This window comes from Myripristis murdjan, chromosome 1, assembly GCF_902150065.1.
Source record: "Myripristis murdjan chromosome 1, fMyrMur1.1, whole genome shotgun sequence".
Classification (NCBI taxonomy): domain Eukaryota; kingdom Metazoa; phylum Chordata; class Actinopteri; order Holocentriformes; family Holocentridae; genus Myripristis; species Myripristis murdjan.
The window spans coordinates 7698754-7717851 of NC_043980.1; the positions used below are offsets into that span (position 1 = coordinate 7698754).

The window sequence follows — 19098 nt, forward strand, 5'->3', positions numbered from 1 at the left end:
ATCCAGATATTATTTTTTTGTCAATATCGCACCCCCCTAGCTGGGTTTCCATACTGGTGTATTCTATGAATCTTAATTTGGTGAATCATAAAAGTGATTAACAGACTACCGCACACTGTGTTGACTTTACTAGTTTTTATGTCAAGCGAACAACGTGTTTCACCTGTAGCGTCATCAGGTTCGCTCAGGTATGGTCTGAGCTCACTCAGGTGTGACTAAATCACCTTCCAGTCACATGACCATTGGTTCTTAAGTCATAATTTTTCAAAATGCAGTATGATCAGGTGAGATACCCTCCCGTGTATAAATACAAATTACGTTACATAATAAATAATAGTCTCTAGTAAAAACTAATCAAGCAAGTGGCCAACATTTTAAGCTTATTACACAAAGTCATCACAAACATCCTAACCGGCCTAAGATGAGCAAATAGTCCTAGAAAAATATACCATCTCCATACCATAATGTAAGTGTAGTGTTTAAACACCAAAATCCCATGAAGCAATTAATTTGGTGAATTTGATTTACAATTGCTCAAGGAGGATCAATTGGCATGTGATGAAGACACAGCTGGTCTAAGCTGATCCAAAGCTAATGTACAGTTTATTCAGTGAAGATGACGTAAAGTAGATGACTGTGTGCCATGTTGCACAACGGACTCTGAAAGAAACAACATAAATGTACATTATCATTGACTGCCAGTTGACCCAACAGCAAAAGATTTGGACCATTTTATCTCAGAACAATATGCAATATAGTACATTCAGTGAATACTTTTAACCCTGCTGTTATGTTCAAATTTATTAACATCTTTTATGTTTGGGGTCAACTTGACCGCAGCAGTTTAAACCTCCACAAAATTATTATAACTAAAATTGTTATCAAAGTTTATGTCAGGTACTTTGTGTTTCTTACGACCTAAATAGCCCTTTAAATAAAACACACACACACACACACACACTCATACATCCAGTATTCCTAATACGCGACTATGGAAAAATATGCAAATCACCATAAAATCTCACTGATTGACCTAAAATTGGAAAGAAATATTAATTTTTGGTGTTTTAACGGCTTTATATTATTTCTAAGTACAGATTTTTGTTATTTATAACCGATGCGTTACAAAGTGTGTACAGGACATTGAAAACATATCATCGTGAATTTCATGTTTACCCGGTAGTGCCCATTACATTAGGAAAACTCATTAAATATGACGCCAAAAAAAAAAAAAAATGATGTTAATCATTTATTTAGAGACGTTAAACATTGAATGGGGTCAAATTGACCACAAACATAATAGGAGGGTCAAGGTGGAGTCCGGATTTGTGACAGAAACACACCAGCTGTGTTTCCATGGACAAAAGAATAGCTTCATATAATCCGGTTTCAGAGAAGTGATGAAGCCAAACTTGAGAGCAGAAGTCCAGATTGTCTCCTAAGCAGCAGTGAAGAGCTCAATCCGGAGAAAACTGGACTCACACCGGATCTTCTTCCTGTGTGTTCCCTTTGGTTTTTATTGGAATAAGGCTTTACACACAGGCCAGAATGTGCTGTGTCACCTTACAGGCTTTCTTCGCATTGAGGCACAAAATTCTCCAACGTTCACCTTTTGCTGCCAGGTGGAGGTGCCAAACTAAAAAGTCACCTCGTTGCAGCCTGAATGAAGAAATTCTTAAATAAACAGGGACGAAAACACACATTTGGCATAAATTTAAAGATGCTGGTTTGGCATCCTCTGCGCCTCGCAAGCGGTTCAGTCTCATTGCCCAGCAGTTGACAAGTAGTTTTGAATGTTTTGAAATGTTATCTGTAAAATGTCAAAAAATGTCACGCCTGCTGCCTGTCTCATGTATTTAGCAGCCGGTGTGGTTGTATAACTATAGTTACAGGCTTTAGAGTATTAGTGAGAGCATTTCTTTGTTTTGTGTGTGTGTGTGTGTGTGTGTGTGTTGTGTTTGAAAGCAGGAAACGCTGCCAACACTAGCTGTCACTTTGGAACAATAATAACAACTTGGCCAATACTTATCCCGTCTTGAAAGGCCATTTTTCTCTTGGATGTGTTTGTTTTGACAATCATGAAGCTTTTTTTTTTTTCTAAATTTTTTTTTATTCAATTCAGCCGAGACAGAAATGCACCCAAAATGCATTTTATTTTTTGTGACGTTTCAGAAGTTGGCATAAAATTCGCCTGACAGTTGGATGGGAGATATAGCTGTTGACTGCGGGGCTGCTGCCAGAATTGGGTCAAATAGTATTTTCAAATACTCGGCTGGTTTATCCTGCTTAGAGCACCAGATGGGCTTTAATAGCTAATACAATGATTAAAGTTTACGCTGATTTAAAGTCTATTTAGTGTGTTCCTCTGTGATTGACAGCTTATTTGACTCTGTCTGTTTTATCCTCATGTAATAAGCCCCACCCATCTGGTGCTTCCAGTGGACTGAAATGAACACACACACAGTCATACTGTTCAACCAGAGCCTGACTGTCGCCGTTCTGTCTCATTTCCTGTTTTTCTCCTTTTTTGTTCCTTCACTCCACTGGATTTCAAAGTGGGGCCCAGGGACCCACGGGGCTCCACCAGGGGCTTCCAGAGGGTCCTCAGGAAAATGAGCAGTGGTTTATTTTTATTATAATTTAATGCAAAGGAAATGATGTTACAGAGAAATGCATGTGAGAGTGATTTAGGGCCGCCTCTTGAAGGTACGCGGTCGGCACAAAGGATGATGTTTCTTTTTCTTTTTCTTTTTTTCTTTTGAGATAGTTATTAGGCATTGCAATATGACAACAAAAGCTATTATGTTTTTATATCCTTTTAAAACTTGTAGATTTGCAAGTAAACGGATCAATTAACTGGAGAATTGCAGAGGACAGAGCTGAAGCCACTGTCGGTGATCGATTCGTTGTATCGAAGGGCCGATTCAACGTGCAATCAACACGCGGTCGTTTTAGCACCCGGCACTTTTCTTGCGCTTTAACCCTTTGGCGCATAGCGGTCACTACAGTGGACAGCTGTTTTACAGTCATTTCTCCTAAATGCAGTGGTTTCTATGGTGGAATTGCATATCAGCTGTTAGAATGCTCTCTGCTGCTCCCCTCCATTGAGGTTTATGCAGAGACTGTCAGTTCTTGTTGCTGAAAACATATTAATACTAGTATCATAACATGGTAATGCCAGTCCTGCATCCTTAAAGAAGTATGGAGACTCACAAAAGTGTTCATGCCCTAAGAAGAGTAAAAACACATAAGAGAAAAATCTGGACTCATGCATCAAAGGGTTAAATCGCCCAGCCTTTTTGTGTTTGTGGTTCAGATGCCTCTGTGTTTTCAGTGTTAAATGTAGTCTGTGTTTTTTTTTTTTTTTTAGGATGTTTTCTGTGATGTAACCGTTTGTGTGATGGTGTTTTACCTCATTTCTGTGAAGCAAAGGAATGTGGCACTTTGCCTGAGACAAAATTTCCCTTGGGGACAATAGAGCTTTACTCTTACTCTTAATTATGAGTCAGGTCTCAATAAGCTTTTGGCATGAATGTTGAGGTTACATTATTGCCCGAGTCATGCTACAAAATATCACAGGGTGTCTGAACAATAATAACAATGATAATAATTGTGAAAGTGTAACAAACAGCCTATGCAAGTGTGAATATAAACTTGTACAATGGAATGATAGGTCTCTCTCTCTCTCTCTCTCTCTCTCTCTCTCTCTCTCTCTCTCTCTCTCAGGCCTGCTGTGTATAACATGTACAGACATGGCGGTGATGGCGGGTAACAGTGGAGAGACCTGCTACAGCAAATACGGCTCCGTCTCCATCAAGGCCAGATACTGCCATGAGATGGTGAGGGGAGGGACACACACACACACACACACACACAGACAGACAAACACACACACTTGAGCAAGCAAGCAATCAAAAATGCACATGGGCACGTCACTGTTTTTCATCTCTGCTGTTAATATTGTGTGTGTGTGTGTGTGTGTGTGTGTGTGCTCAAAAATACTTGATGCTGCAAGGGATTTCATCCTGACATGCATAAAAGTTGTACACTTGCACATTTTGTACCTTCTGTGTGTGTGTGTGTGTGTGTGTGTGTGTGTGTGTGTTCTGTATGTATGAATACCTTTTGAAAAACATCTTTTTGTATTCTGCACATGAAACAGGAATTTTACCATTATTTTTCCAGAGTGTGTGAGCCTGTTTTGTAGTTTCTGTGGTTAATGAACTTGTCCATATACAGCAACAGAAATGTGTGTGTGTCTCAATCACTCGCTGCCCCTCAGGTCGCACCGCTTCTCCACATCCTGGACGGGGAGATACACTCATGGTGAAGTGATTAGTTGATTAATTGATTCATTGGTTGACGGAAAATGTTTGGCAGAAAATAAATTGACGCTAACTCTGACAACCAGTTGGTCACTTATCAAGTAAAAACACCAAACAGTTCACGAATGCAAAGAGTTCAAGAGCTTTTCTGCATTTCGTATCATTACAACATTAAAAGTCTCTCTCTCTCTCTCTCTCTCTCTCGTTTCTCGCCCCAGGCTCTTCGTATCATCCTCCACAGTTTGGACCAGAGGGCGGCGGTGTACCAGCGCTACATTCAGCCCCTCCTGTCCGTCAGCGTCGACTTTTACATCCGCGTCTTCGTCCGAGTCTTCACGGGACAGGCCGTGGTCAAAAACTCAGCCAGGTGCTCACACGCGGCGTCACACACACACACACACACACGCACACACAAACGCTGCGCACAAGCCCGGACAGGCAGATATGATCACATGAAACTTTAATGATCCTGATTGGGAAACTGAGTCACTGCAGCAACAGGTTGTAACAGGAAACAGCAAACAAAAAATAGACCACGAAGAGGAGTATCACCAAAGAGGGTTACATAAATACAGAATATGCAGGATATGTGGCAGTCTCAATAGTAGAGTATGTTAAATAGCCGTGTGGGCAAAATAGCGACAGTAGAACTTATCAAGATGATAGAAACAGAAATGCGAGGTGGCGACATCAAGACAACGGTGCAGAAATGAATGTTGATTACAACAATTTTAGCATGCGAGGGAAAAAGGAGAATCGGAAGAAAAGCGATGTGAAACTGCAGCCGTGCAAACAGGATGTGCAAAAACACGCCCGCATAATTCACATTAACATTTCTGCGGAGGGCAAGTAGAAATATGCATGCAAATGTACCGCTATACATACTTCCAGACGCACGCATGCGGATATAAATAACTGTGCTGGACACAAAGAGTGAGTGTTTAAATGCATGCAAAGAAACACACACACACACACACACACACACACACACACACAGTGCTCAGCTCTTCCATCCCGTCTGTCTGTTTTGTGTTGCAGCAAACAGGCTCTGGTCTACAACTGTGTCGGCTGTGGCTCGTTCCACTTACAGAGAATGGGCAAGAGAACGGCTCATGGAAAACAGTAAGAAATCACACTTGGCTGTGGTGGATTGATGATGATGATGATGATGATGATGATGATGATGATGATGATGATGATGATGCCTAATACCCAGAATATAAGCAGCGTTGCCCTAAAGTGCATAAGAATATCATCACGCACTTTCATGCCCTTTTAGCTGAAACAGTCCATAAAACCTGTGATTTTTTTTTCTTTTGTGCTCATGTTTGTGGTTCATTACCAAAAAAACCAACAAAAAACCCCCCCAAAAAAACAGGTTTTTCATCGTTTTGGCATGGCTGTTGCAGTCTGGTTTATTATTTAACCCTTGAGTTACCCTTCAAAAAAATTACATCCATGAACCTCCAAGTGAACAAAAATGTCCATTTTCTGGAAAGTGACCACCAAAAGGTCACAGGGGGGTGATTTTTAGCAAGAGGGGGTAATTTTGGGTAAAATTTGAAAATCCCAACTTTCAGCATGAAAATCCATTATTTGACCCTGTAATGCATTTTTATCACATCCAAAATGACCCCCTCTTGCCAAAAATCACCCCCCTGTGACCTTTTGGTGGTCACTTTCTAGAAAATGGACATTTTTGTCCACGAAGGGTCATGGATAGGTTAAAAATGCATTACAGGGTCAAAAAATTGATTTTTTGGGCTGAAAGTTGAGATTTTGAAATTTCACCCAGAATGACACCCCCTCACCAAAAATCAACTCTGGTGAGGATGGGGATTGTCTGTGAGGGAGTTTTGAATTCTGAAAATGGACAAAAATGTCCAGGGGTCATACGAGGGTTAAATAACATTAAAAGATGATCATGGAACTTGTTCTATTTGGGAAATTATGTCATCAGAAAAAAAAAAAAAAAAAAAAAACATGCTAATCAGAGTTGGCCCTAGTTGTTTTGTATCCTAAAAAAAATTATAAAAATTCCCACACATACAATATCATCCCTGCATTGATTTGTTAGGTTGATGTGTCAGTCAACACATAACCTTCTCAAGCCCTGCGCTGTTTGTTTTTGGGCTTCATCAAAAAATCAAACTAGACATTTGTTTGGAATCTTAAATTTGCATCAATCTGACCAACCTGAACACTTGATCACTGTGTACCCGCACAATAAAATAAAAATAACTGAAGCACAACTGGGATAACTGCTCCTTTTTAAGGAGGTATTTACCAAACCAAACAAATGTCATTCGATTGGGTTTCAGCAGAGAGTCTGCGTCTTATGATGATCGAAATTGTGTTTCATAGACCTCTCCACCCTGAGAGGAATCAAATTAACTGACATGAAAATGGTCAGATTTGGAGATTAAAATAGCCACTGGCCACTTCAGTGTAAAAACATTTGGGTTCCAGCATCAGCCTCTAAAAATACTCGTCAAACCTTAAAATGTAAAACAAGGTACCAACACCAGAGCGATTTATGGTTTAAAAAACAACAACAACAAAAAAACACACACACACATGCATGGTGCTGTTAGGTGTTTTAGATATAGGCCATGTAGCAAATTGCATTAGTTATGAATAGATGAACTGTTGTCTAATCCAATCCAGCATGACTTGCCCTGTGTGTATTTTCGTTCACTCTTAATATGCAAAGCAAATTCCCTCTTGACTCCGCAGCTTAAACACATTGTTTGGGCCCCGGCGGAAGCTATAAATAACCTGAGCGATATTTGCCGCCACAAACGTGTTAATTAAAGGAGTTTGCCGGGTTCGCCGTTAAAGGTCAAGGTCGTGCTCACACACTTCCAGAGACAACAGCGATGTTGTCACTCGAGACCCATATTGGTGTTGTGCCGCCGTTGTCCTTATGATTCCAATTTGCTTAGCATGAACTCTGTCTGGATCACGGATATTACCAGAAAAATAGCTCGAATGTGGTCGCTGATAGACGTCTCACATGTCGGAGCACCATTTGACTGTCATGTGATTGGAGATGATTATGTAGAAGGTCCGCCCGCCTTATCAGCCTCCATCGCAAAAGGACGACTGCGGTTGAGGAAGAATGTTCCACGTCGGCCAAATTCAATTCTCCCGTCATTTGTGGATTCTGTCCTTAAGCGTCTGCAAATTGAAGAAATGTTTCTTTTTTTTTTTTTTTTTTTGTGGGCATAATCTTGAGCTGTCACGGATTTGGGATTCGTGTCTGATGCAGCAAAGAAATTGAATTTTTGGGGTCAACATCAGAAAAAAAAAAAAAAAAAAAAAAAAAACACCAGCATGCATTGTTAACACTCATGTGACTTTGAAAGCTCTTTCATAATCAGAATCAGCACAAAAGAAAAAAAAAAATAGTGATAGCATTATTTTGTACTTATTTTGGCACACCATGAAATAATTCAAATATACTTTGGGTTTCTGCTGTCTCTGGAAAAGCCTGTATGGAAAATGATTTTGATCATTTCCAGGTTTTGAGAAAGATGGAAAAGGAAGAGAAAGCATGAAAAAGTATTTGCATGTCCAGTCTGTCGCTTGTATTCACAGTTTTCTGGAAAAAAAAAAAGGATTTCTAAAAACCATAACTCACAGATTGCAATAATTAATCATACGAGCGGCATATTTCATATTTCAATCACATTTGGAGCGGACAGCTGAATATGTTTTCCGCTGAGTGGGCGGGCAGACTGGTTCAGACACCTGTCCGTATTACAACGCTCACCCGTCCAAAAACATTACAAAAACGGTTTTGCGAGGGACCCTATGAAAGAAAAAAAAAAAAAGCACGGTGCAAACTGTGTATGAAATCATCTGACACGTCTAACATGGGCGAGGCGGCCGTCGCTGGTCATATGGAAGGGGAGACGATCACAGCGATCTCGTGAAAGCGTCGCCGGCACCTGGCGTCTCGTCGTTTTTCGCTCGGCCCACCAACGCCAGGCGGCTGCCAGCACATGGGGCAGTTGGGAGTTTTGTGTGCATGACGAACACAGTCTGAAAAATATCCACTGGGATGTCTGGAAATGTGGCTCTGGGATTTTGAAATGGGAAATGTGCAGAAACACATAAGGCTCTTTAACCCTCCTATTATGTTTGGGGTCAATTTGATTTTGATTTTTTTTTTGCTTCATATTTAATGAGTGTTCCTAATGTAATGGGCACTACCGGGTAAAGATGAAATTCTCATGATGATATGTTTTCAATGTCCTGTACACACTTTGTAACGCATTGGTTATAAATAACAAAAATCTGTACTTACAAATAATATAAAGCCATTAAAACACCCAAAATTAATATTTCTTTCCAATTTTAGATCAATCAGTCAGATTTTATGGTGATTTGCAGATTTTTCCATAGTCACATAATAGGAATACTGGATGTATAAGTTCGGGTTAGGGGGAGTTATGTTTTATTTAAAGGGCTATTTAGGTAATCAGCAAAAAAAAAAACATAAAGTACTTGACACACAAACTTTGATAACAATTTTAGTTATAATAATTTTGTGGAAGTTTAAACTGCAGGGGTCAAATTGACCCCAAACATGAAACATGTTCAAAAATTAGGGTTAACACCCTTAAAGGCCTTATAACACTTCATAAACCCCCACGCCCCCCCACATCCACATCTGGACTCTGCTGCTTTTATTATGCTTTTATTATGCTATGGTATGCTGCTCATATGTATTTTATTTTTTATATTTATCTATTTATTATTATATCTTAGGTATGTTTGTGTTTTTTGGGGCTGCTGGATACCTGAATTTCCCTGTGGGATGAATAAAGTATCTTCTATTCTATTCTATATTGTCCTCAAGCAAGTTAAAGTGAAGGTATTTTGATGCCGAAATATAAAATGTAAAAAACAATCACGTTATTTCGAACACAGCTGGAGTCATCATGAAGTCAACAGCTGTCATCATCCGGCCAACGTGAATATCGTAACCAAATTTCACGGCAGTGCTGAAGTCGTTTTTGAGACATTAGGGGTCAAGATTAAATCGGTTTCCTGCTGGTGATGCCGGAGTGAAGGACATGGCGTCACCAAACGTGCCAGGTTTTATCCTCTAGCCAACATGAATCTTTTTTACCAATTTCCATGACAGTTCAGCATATAAATATGGAGTTACGCCTCATTTAAGATGAATAATTGTACCTGCTGGTGGGCAGATTTGATCATCGAGCATGAATGTCGTCATCAAGGTAAATACATTTGGAGATGTGGACCCAACTGAGGACTGATAAGCACCTGAACGCCACACTGACAGATAAAATGAGTGACAGCTTTATTCAAATTTATTTATTTATGTCCCCATTTATTTTTAATAAGGTGTTGAGGATGTAGAGATTAGGGAATTGCCTCGAAAGGTGAAACAGTCCCTTTGGTGTGTGTGTGTGTAAAAGCATCGTAGACGAGAGCGAGTGCGACTCTCAGTTTTGAAAATTCTCTCAGACGACCGTCCCCTCGGTGTTTTCGCCGCCGCTGCGGGTCGGACAGCGCCTGTGCTGAACTCGAGTCGCTTGTGATTTCAGGATGAAGTACTCGGCTGCCACCGGGCCGCCTGTCGGACCGGAGTGTGAACACTGCGGACAGAGACATCAGGTGACACACACACACACACACACACACACACCTGCAGCCAACACACTGACTGTCATGTATTTACCTGGAGTCGGACTGGGTGTTCATCTGTAGCAAGAATAATGATAATGATAATGATAATGATAATAATAATAATAATAATAGTAATAATAATAATGATGATGATGTAATAACAATATTAAAGATTTACTTGTACAGCTCCTTTAAAAAGTTACACTGTGCTCCACAGAAGATGTTAAAAACAGATTTTTTAATTTTGCTGCCATTGAAGTGCTTTGTGACTGTTTTTTTGTAAATGTGCTACACAGATAAAGGTTATTTTTCAGAAGCGAACACACACACACACACACACACACAGAAAATTAGAGATTTGATACATGCACTCAGTGGTGCCCATATCCAGCCACCATCTCCAGGTGTGGTGATAAGACCTGGGCTTTTGTGTGGTTTTCTTTCCTGTACATGTTCACTACTACACACACACACACACACACACACACACACACACACACACACACACAGCTGAAGCCCCTGTCGTTGCTCTTCGTAGCTGGGTGGTCCCATCTGGGCGGAGCCTCTTCACGACACGGCGTTCGTCCAGAGGGTTTTGTCGGCCGTGTCGGGGAATCCGTCCCGCTTTGGAACGTCCAAACGCATCGAGGGCGTCCTCAGCATGGTCACCGAGGTGAGGAGGGAGGGTCACGATCATCCAGTGGGGCTCAGATTCAGAAATATACATAATAAATTGACTTGCAAATAGTCTAAACTTGTGACTTATATTTTTTTTTTTGTTGTCTTGTGGTGACCCAACCTGTCTGGTACTGCAGGCAGTGTTAAAGGAACATTGCCTCAATTTGGGGCAAGGGTCCAGCATTTAAGTAAATAAGTAAATAAACAAAAGAGACACCAATGAAGGATAACATAGCATGGAATGATGATGCTGTTTGTTTTTTTTTTGCAGGTAATTCATTAATTTGCAGAATGTGGCTTCTGTATTTTCTTGTGAACTTGATTTTGAGTGACATGAAGTGGCTCTCTAGCAGTCTGGGTGTGAGCCGCTTCCCTCGGTCGGCAAGCCGATGGTAACGTGGTAACGATGTGCTGTTTGTTGCAGGAGTTAGAGGACGCACCTCTCTACTACACTGTGGATAATCTGAGCAGCACCATCCACTGCAACACACCACAGCTGCTCCAGTTCAGGTGGGAGAAACACACACACACACACACACACAATATGATGGAATATTATGGCCATTGTAGGGAGGGGAAAAATATATGCAGTTGAGAAAAAATCTGAATTCATAACTTTACAAGAAAAAAATTCACAAATTAATGAGAAAAAAGCCAGAAAATGTTGAGATCTCTTCAAAGTCCGGATGCTTATGATAATGTTGTGATTCTGTGTATTTCCTTGTTATTAAATCTGATAGTGTAAGGGGAAAAAAAATTGATTTTTTTTTCTCTCGCAAATTTGTAACTTTATAATCTCAGAACTTTTAAAATTTATTATCTCATAAATTTGTGAGTTTTTTCTCATAAATTAATGACTGTGATCTCATAATTTTTTATTTTTTTTTCCGTAAATATACCACTTTAATCTCAAAGAATATTCACGGTTTTAATTTTTTCCCATAAATTTATGAGTTTAATCTCAGAAATCTGAGGGCTTTTTTTTCCTCAGAATATTACCTCCCCTCCCCTGGCTCCATAATTTTTTTTTTCTTCCTACAATTCACAATATTGACAAAAGGTATTTTTTCCTGAATATTGCAACTGCAGTATGAAGTGCCGTGCATGTGTGCGCAACGTTTTGCAATAAATTTGTTTTTATCGAGTTAAAACTGAGTTAAAATTTAAGCGGGCGGAGCCAAACAGCCAATGTTTTTGCAGTGAAAGTAAACCATCTGAAAAATATTAAACTCGGGTCAAAACATAAACAAAATATATAACTCACCCTGACATTTTTATAGCTACTCGTTCATAACTATGACCTTGACTGTATTTGAAGGGGGGCCAGCTAACTAGCTACAAAATATTTGGTACTTCCTCTCTTAGCTTGTGTCTTTTCCACTGGTTATGTGGCTCCACCCACTGGTTTTACCCAACCAATGAGATTGCTTCTATCTCCAGAGCAGAAAAGTTGTGAAAATGAAAACTTGAATCTGCTGTTGTTGTGTTTCAGTGTTGCATTGTGAAACTTTCTTGTCATTATGGCCCTGTTTTGTCATTTGTTTGACGTTATGAATAAATTCATGGCGAAAATAAATGAATCAATGCTGTAATCCTGCAGGTCGGCTCTCCTCCACGCGGGTCACAGGGTCTCCCTCTCTCACGCCTGTAAGAACGCCATCAAGACGGACGCGCCTCCTTCAGTCATCTGGGACATAATGCGCTGCTGGGTAAACCTCACTGATTTGACACCCTGCTTCTATTTGAGGCATGCACGTGTGTGTGTGTGTGTGTGTGTGTGGGTGGGTGTGATCACAGCTATTTGGCTGAATCAGACTGAAAACACTTTGATGAAACTTCTGGAAACACCAGAAAACTTCCCGTCAGCGGCTGCGGGTGAATATTAATGTCAGTGAGGTCACATGCACCTTGATCATCGGGTCGTTTGCCCCCGGTTACTCAAACGCAGCGTAAACAACAAAGACGGTTTCCATAATTTGGACAAGAGATTAAGGGAAATGGGCGTGAGGCGGCTGGATTTCTCCTGCAGAAACGCGATTATTGCATTTTTTTCTGTGTGCTCATGTGCGAGGGGAGAGAGCAGATAAGTAAACCGATGTGATAAACAACAATAAACAGGCACACACTGTACTAGAGAAAAAACTACATGCTCTACAGGGTCACTGAGGGATGTTTAATATTTTTATGGCAACATTACGTCTGATGCAGATGCGTAATTTGCCATAGGCCCATGGGTTTTATGACCCATGGGCCCCTTTGCCTGACCTGGGGGCCCCTTGCTGGAAAAAAATAAATAATTTCACCATTTACCGTTAATATTTGTGACTTCCTTTTTGTCTTACCTAAATAATAGACGCTGTCAAAAATGATTCATGATCGCTGTATCAAACCCTTGCAGGCTACCGTCGCCTGGTTGCGTGGTTGGTTTGTTATATCTGAGAGTTCTAAAAGCCAAGCTAGAAGGAACGAGAAACCAGAACGCAACGCACGCGGTCGCTAGCTAGCTCGTGACAGTCTAACACTACTAGAATGGGGAAGAAATCGGGAGCACTAAAAAGAAAATAAAGAATTAAAAAAGATGCAGCAGTTGCAGCCAAAAAACCAATGAATACATTTTACAAAAATAAAGTTGAATCCAACGTTAGTGAGGAGGAAAGCGGAGAAAAGACTGCTGAAGGTGAGTGAAATTTGCTGTGTTTATTCTGTAATTATATGCATGTAAAATGAATAACAAATGCAAATCAGAACAGATTGACGGTCATTGACAGATTTAACAATTATGAAGCTCCTATAATACATGTAGGCTACCAACCATGCAGGATGAAGTTGCTGAAAATCGTTTTTTTGCGCACACAACCTGCTCTTTCTTGTAGGGCAATAATTGAAAAAGGCGCACCTCTCCACTGTGCGTCTGTGCGCGCATCGTTTTTCCCAAACGGGTTTTTATTACCTCTGAGGTCTGGGTTAAGAATTTGACAGGGGGCCCTTTTGATCAATAACCCACGGGGAAAAAAGTGAAATTACGCCACAGATCTGATGGAAATCTAAGGAAACTAAAAAACACATCTGCCGCCGCCTGCTTCAGTTTGAGAGTCAGGTGAAGTTGGGGGTCGGGACCTAATTACTGGGCTTTTGGGTTGATTATCTGATTTCTAACATGCATCTAAACGGAAGCGCTCACTTCATTTTGATCGGTTGTCGTCTGCCGCAGGAGAAGGCCAATCCTGTGAAGAGGGAGAAGCTGTCGGAGACCAGCCCGGCCTTCAAGATCCTCTCCACCGAGCCCAGGTGAGACAGGTGACGGGACCCGTGCACGTGGGGCGACAACTCTGATAACCTTATTGTTGTTATTTGTTTTATAACACAGCAGAGGAAGAACGACACGTTACAGAGTCCCAGAAGTAAAATCAAATGAACGAATCAGACATTAAAAGTCGGTCGGGACAAATGGGAAAACAGCGGGTCGGAACAGAAACGGATGAAATGTTAGTACACTATGATCATAACAAGATACATATAAAAAATAAAGTGATACTAGAGCCCAAACAAAAGCCAAGAGGAAATCAGATCCTGCTGTTTTTGTAAAGGGCAGCTCAGCAAATTGCAGAAATTGCCATGCAGAAATTAAACATTTAATCCCACAGCTGTATAATTAAATGTGTAATCTCTTTCAATCAAAACAATAGCAAAAGATGGTGTTTGTTGATGCCGTGAAGGAGCGTGGGATCATGGGAGATGTCGTCGTCGTTGTCAAATACAAGTTGAGGTCGACATCTCGTTGTAGCTCGAGCATCTTGTCGTATGAGAAATGCCGCTCCGATATTTAATATTTACCCTCGTTTCACCTCTCTTCTCGTCCCGTAGTCTTCTTGGGGTCGTTCGGTTCACCCGTACGTTTGTGCCTCAGCGACAGAACGTGCAACAAATGGCATCGAATAATCCCGTTCAAGCACGACTGAGCGGCGCAAAGAGCAGGAAGCAACGCTTAATGGGAACCCTAGATTTGCAAAAACTCTCACACACACTGCCTTGCTCTCCAGTAACCTTAACCTTTAACTTTGGGAAAGTTTTCTTAGGAAAGTTTGGGATACAGTGGTCCCTCGCTATAACGCGGTTCACCTTTCACAGCCTGGCAGTTTCGCGGATTTTTTTTGTGTGCAATTTTGCATGTTTTTTTTTTTACATTTTTCTACGAAGGTTTGAACTTTGAGAGTTTAAACAAGAGAGAAAAGTGAGAAAATGTTAATGCCTGTCTGAGAAAAGTGTATAAAGTGTGTAGTGAGGGGTTTTACAGCCTTAAAACATCTAGAATAATTGTAAAAAATAAAGCTGACTACTTCGCGGATTTCGCCTATTGCGGGTTATTTTTAGAACGTAACTCCCGTGATAAACGAGGGACCACTGTACTGTAGGTACGCAATTCAACAAAATATGTAGTTGTTTTTAATCGTTTTAAAGCAGAAATGTTGCGGATTATGCCTTTAAATTCATAAGCCTGACTGTGCAGCTGATTTCCAGCACAAGACAGTTGCACTGAACTTTATTCCAGGAAACATGCAAGAATAAATTTAAATGTCTTGCCAGAAGCCTTTTTGATGTAGCTGAAAATAAAGCGAGTGATTGTGTATGACTCTGTGTGCGTGTGCATGTGCGTGTGTGTGTACGTGTGTGTGTGCAGCCTGCAGGCGTGTTTCACTGTACGGGAGGACGCCAACCCTCAGTCCCGTAAACGCCACCTGACCCGCTTTCAGGAGAATCCGCAGGCCTTCTGGGGGCCAAAGGCTCGTGCAAAGGCCGGGTAAGAACCATGCAACCACATCACACACACACACACACACACACACACTGACACACACGTAGCCGCAGGAGTGATTTGGATTATCCAGGGTCGTTCAGCAGAGTTGAAACGGGCGTTTGTTGGTGCCCATCACATGCAGATCTGCCAGTCGGTGACATCATTCATCATGTCGTCACTTTAAAAAACTGATGATAATATTTATTTTTCCTAAATATTCTTATATAGATTTTTTTTTTACTCAGTAGGTGATATAATATTATTGTAATATAGGAGCTTATTGTGAGTTTAAAGTGATCAGATTGTCGCTGATAATTCATCCTGTATATGGAATCAACAATATCTTCTTAGACGGACCTTTGCTAAAATAAATAAATGAATCAGTAAATAAATAAATGCATACATGGGTCACCGTAACTGGGCTGATTTCTGCTTTAGATCAAAACACCAAACATTTCTAAGACCTCTGAACCTGAACTGGGATCATGTGATGTTTCCTTTATTTATATCAGCTGATATCAGATTTAAAAAGACAACATTTGGATCATTCATTCATTCATTTTTTTCATTTTCCTCAGCACTCACTGGGTGTAATCTTGGTATTTTAGTATTATATTCACCACCAAAATCTGACCGATTGGGGAATTTTTTTTCGAGGAGTGTGTCAGAGTGAAACTAACTCGGTCATTTTGCTTAAAAACAATCAGCTTACACCTGGAACTTTTTTTTTTTTTTTTTAAAATCTCTATATGGTTTGTCGGTTCTGCTGAAAAACACATTTGCAGATCATGCAGGACAGTGCCTTTGAGGAAAAACAGGATTAAAAAAAGTCAAAGAAATTGTCAAACTCATCAGCCATGCTATAATTTTAAATTGTTGAAATGTAAAGTGTAATGCAAAATGCAAAATGCAGGTTTTATCAGTGGATGATGGGCTCATTCGTCGCTGTGTGAGCTTGTGTGGCCTTAGGTTGAATGTTAAAACCATTTTTTTTTTTTTTTTTTTTTTTCTTAAATGTAAAAGGTCTGTGCTGTAGGTTTAACACAGGCCTGTCTGAAAAGCTCCCCCTGTGCTGCAGCCGCATTACAATTCTGATGGAAAAATTCATATCCGCGTCGGCCATATGGGTGGGAAGATACTGGATATTGGCGATGGCCTCAGAAAAACCATATCAGCGCGTCCCCTTCTTAAAAGCTGCGCTCGCTGGCAGCAGATTGTGTTTTTAGCCAAGAAGCATCGTGTAAGTCCCACCTACACAGCCGCTGAGGGGATATCTACTGCTGTTACTGCGGCTTAGCAAATTAACGAGATTACTAATGTTTGCCGCATTGCATCGAAAGTCAAAAGCTTCAAAGTGTTTCTCAGTCCTTTGTGTTTTTTTTTTTTTTTTTTTTTTTTTTTTTTTGGCCACTTTGATGACAAAAAGAGAAAAAGGCTTTGGCGGCCTACGCAGGGGAAAAAAAACAAAAAATAAAAAAATAAAAAAAAAACAAAAACCTGTGCATCAAGAATTTGCATGAACAGATTTAATTCTTAAATCCGTAATGAATATTTCCATGGAAATTCAGCTTTTTCCACTGTTTTTTTTTTTTTTTTTTTTTTTTTTCCCCTCATCTCGGTTGTCGGTCTTTGGAGTTGCCAAATGACATTTTCCCTGTTCAAATGGTGCAATTACGGTCGGTGTTCGTGTTTAAAGCCAAACACACCGACACAACATGCGACGACCGGCTCATACACACCGTCCGTCCCTCCATACGCTCCCTCTCTTTTCCTTCCCTCGCTCCTCTCTCTCCTTCCTTCCTTCCTTCCTTCCATCTATTTTTTTTTTTTTTGTGTTTCCCTAAATCGTGCTTCTTTCCCGTGTTTCTTCAACCCGCCTTCATTCGCCTGCCTTGTTTTTCTTAAGTTGCGTCCTTTCCCCGAGTCTCGGACGTTCTTTCCGAGACTGAACACCTCCTCGATGGAAGTTCCCCCCACATCCTTCCTGCCTCTCTGCACAGCCAGTCGCTGTTGGGAGGTGCATGTTTGTCGTCGTGGTTGCTTTGCACGTTGATTGAGTTTTTTCAGCTGGTGCGTGGTCAAACTCGTGCCCCTCGTGTCCGGCCACGTCTGTGAACCGGCCTTTAAACCCAATCCGACTCTGTCTTTCCTTCTGTCACCGGTCCTACCTAAAGATTTAATAGTTAACACGGTTGGGTTTGTGTTTCGATGTTTAGGCCACAGTCCGTTTTGTATCATTTGGACTTGAAAAGACATGAAAAAGTCGATAAAAGCGACGTATTTTCTTGGAAAAAGAGTTCTGCTCTAACGTTTCCTTTTCCGTTTTCTTCCGTAAAGACGTTGCAGTTTCGCAACAGAAAACCTTTGTTTCCAGCTCAATTTCTTACTTGTCTACCATTTTGCTTCCCTCGTCCGCCTCTTCGCGTCTTTCTCTTTTAACTTCTCGTCCTCTCCTCTCTCTCTCTCTCTCTCTCTCTCTCTCCCCCTCCAGCGGTGGAATCTCCGGCGACCTGCAGGACAGGAGGAAGCAGTTCCAGAACAAGAGGAAGAACCAGACCACGGACTCCTCCGAGCTGAAGAAGTTCCCCTGCAAGAGGTTTAAAAAGGTCAGTTCTCTTACCCGGAGGAAGCAGCGGGACGGGACGTTATCGGTGTCAAACAGGATTTACTGTAAACACGGGCGGCCAGCTGGAGGGGGAGGTGGGGGGACACTGACATCAGCCTGCTGGTGGTAAAGTACAAGCAGGCCGTGGGAAGTTTTTGCAGTTTCAGATACCTCCCACTTGTCTCCCACTTCTCTCGCTTTTCATGATCCGATCGTGTTAGTCTGAACAAAACGGGTCATTTTGATTTTTAGTCCAAGGCAATAAAAATCAACTGATGAAAAGCCAGCAATGTCTGCCGCAGTTTGTTTCTTGTCGTTGATTTTAAAGACGTAAAATACCTGGATGAGTTTCAGCGGACGTCTGCGAGGCCTCTGTTTTCTGATGGACTGACTGTCTTTGGTGCCGAGCTCTCGTCGCCGCGGTGCTTCTGCACTGGACTTCCCAGAGATCACCTGTCAGTCAAGCGGCGTGGGCGGGACTGACGTGTTTTTCGGCTTCAAATTTTCTGTTGAATTTTGAATTCCTGTAGGTGTTGCAGCGTCTGTGGTTGCATGTTGAGTCTACCTCTGTACGTTCAAGGCTTTCAGGGTATTTTCTTTTTCTCAGCTGAGACATAACATGACGAAGGCGGGGAAAAACTCAAAAAAATGGTCAAATGGTGCTTTTACCTGTGTTGCTTGCTGTTAAGTCTGGGAAAAATATTAATTAAAGCTTCTGGAAAGTATGGTAATATCTCAGTCCACCTTTCAGAAGCCTTATTTTTGATGAGTTTTCTTTTCGCTTTACGTCCGCTGTGAATAAAACCTCTTCCGCCCTGTCAGTCCCATCGGCGGGTCCGTTAAATGCATGCTGCGCTTTGCTCAAACCCGCAGTCCCTCATTTTAAATTCTGGTGGAGATCCCATGGTTTCCAAAGACACCAAATATATCCTGCTGAATTCCAGGGAACTGTGTGTAAAATGATGCACAAAAACATCCAGATATTTTCTCTCTTTGCTGTAACGCTGCAGCCGTAAAACAACAGCATCTCG

General features: G+C 41.1%; 1 protein-coding gene across 2 annotated transcripts in view; it reads left to right on the forward strand.

Moving 5' to 3' along the window:
* The window catches only part of trmt1 (tRNA methyltransferase 1), a 30742-nt gene that overhangs the window by 10516 nt on the left and 1128 nt on the right, over window positions 1–19098 (forward strand). For both annotated transcript variants that reach the window (XM_030069686.1, XM_030069600.1), the window contains exons 6-15: window positions 3727–3839; window positions 4544–4692; window positions 5364–5447; window positions 9908–9977; window positions 10528–10662; window positions 11092–11177; window positions 12268–12376; window positions 13879–13955; window positions 15346–15465; window positions 17954–18068. In XM_030069686.1, the coding sequence (XP_029925546.1) occupies window positions 3727–3839; window positions 4544–4692; window positions 5364–5447; window positions 9908–9977; window positions 10528–10662; window positions 11092–11177; window positions 12268–12376; window positions 13879–13955; window positions 15346–15465; window positions 17954–18068 (1058 nt within the window). The remainder of the gene's footprint in view (window positions 1–3726; window positions 3840–4543; window positions 4693–5363; window positions 5448–9907; window positions 9978–10527; window positions 10663–11091; window positions 11178–12267; window positions 12377–13878; window positions 13956–15345; window positions 15466–17953; window positions 18069–19098) is intronic.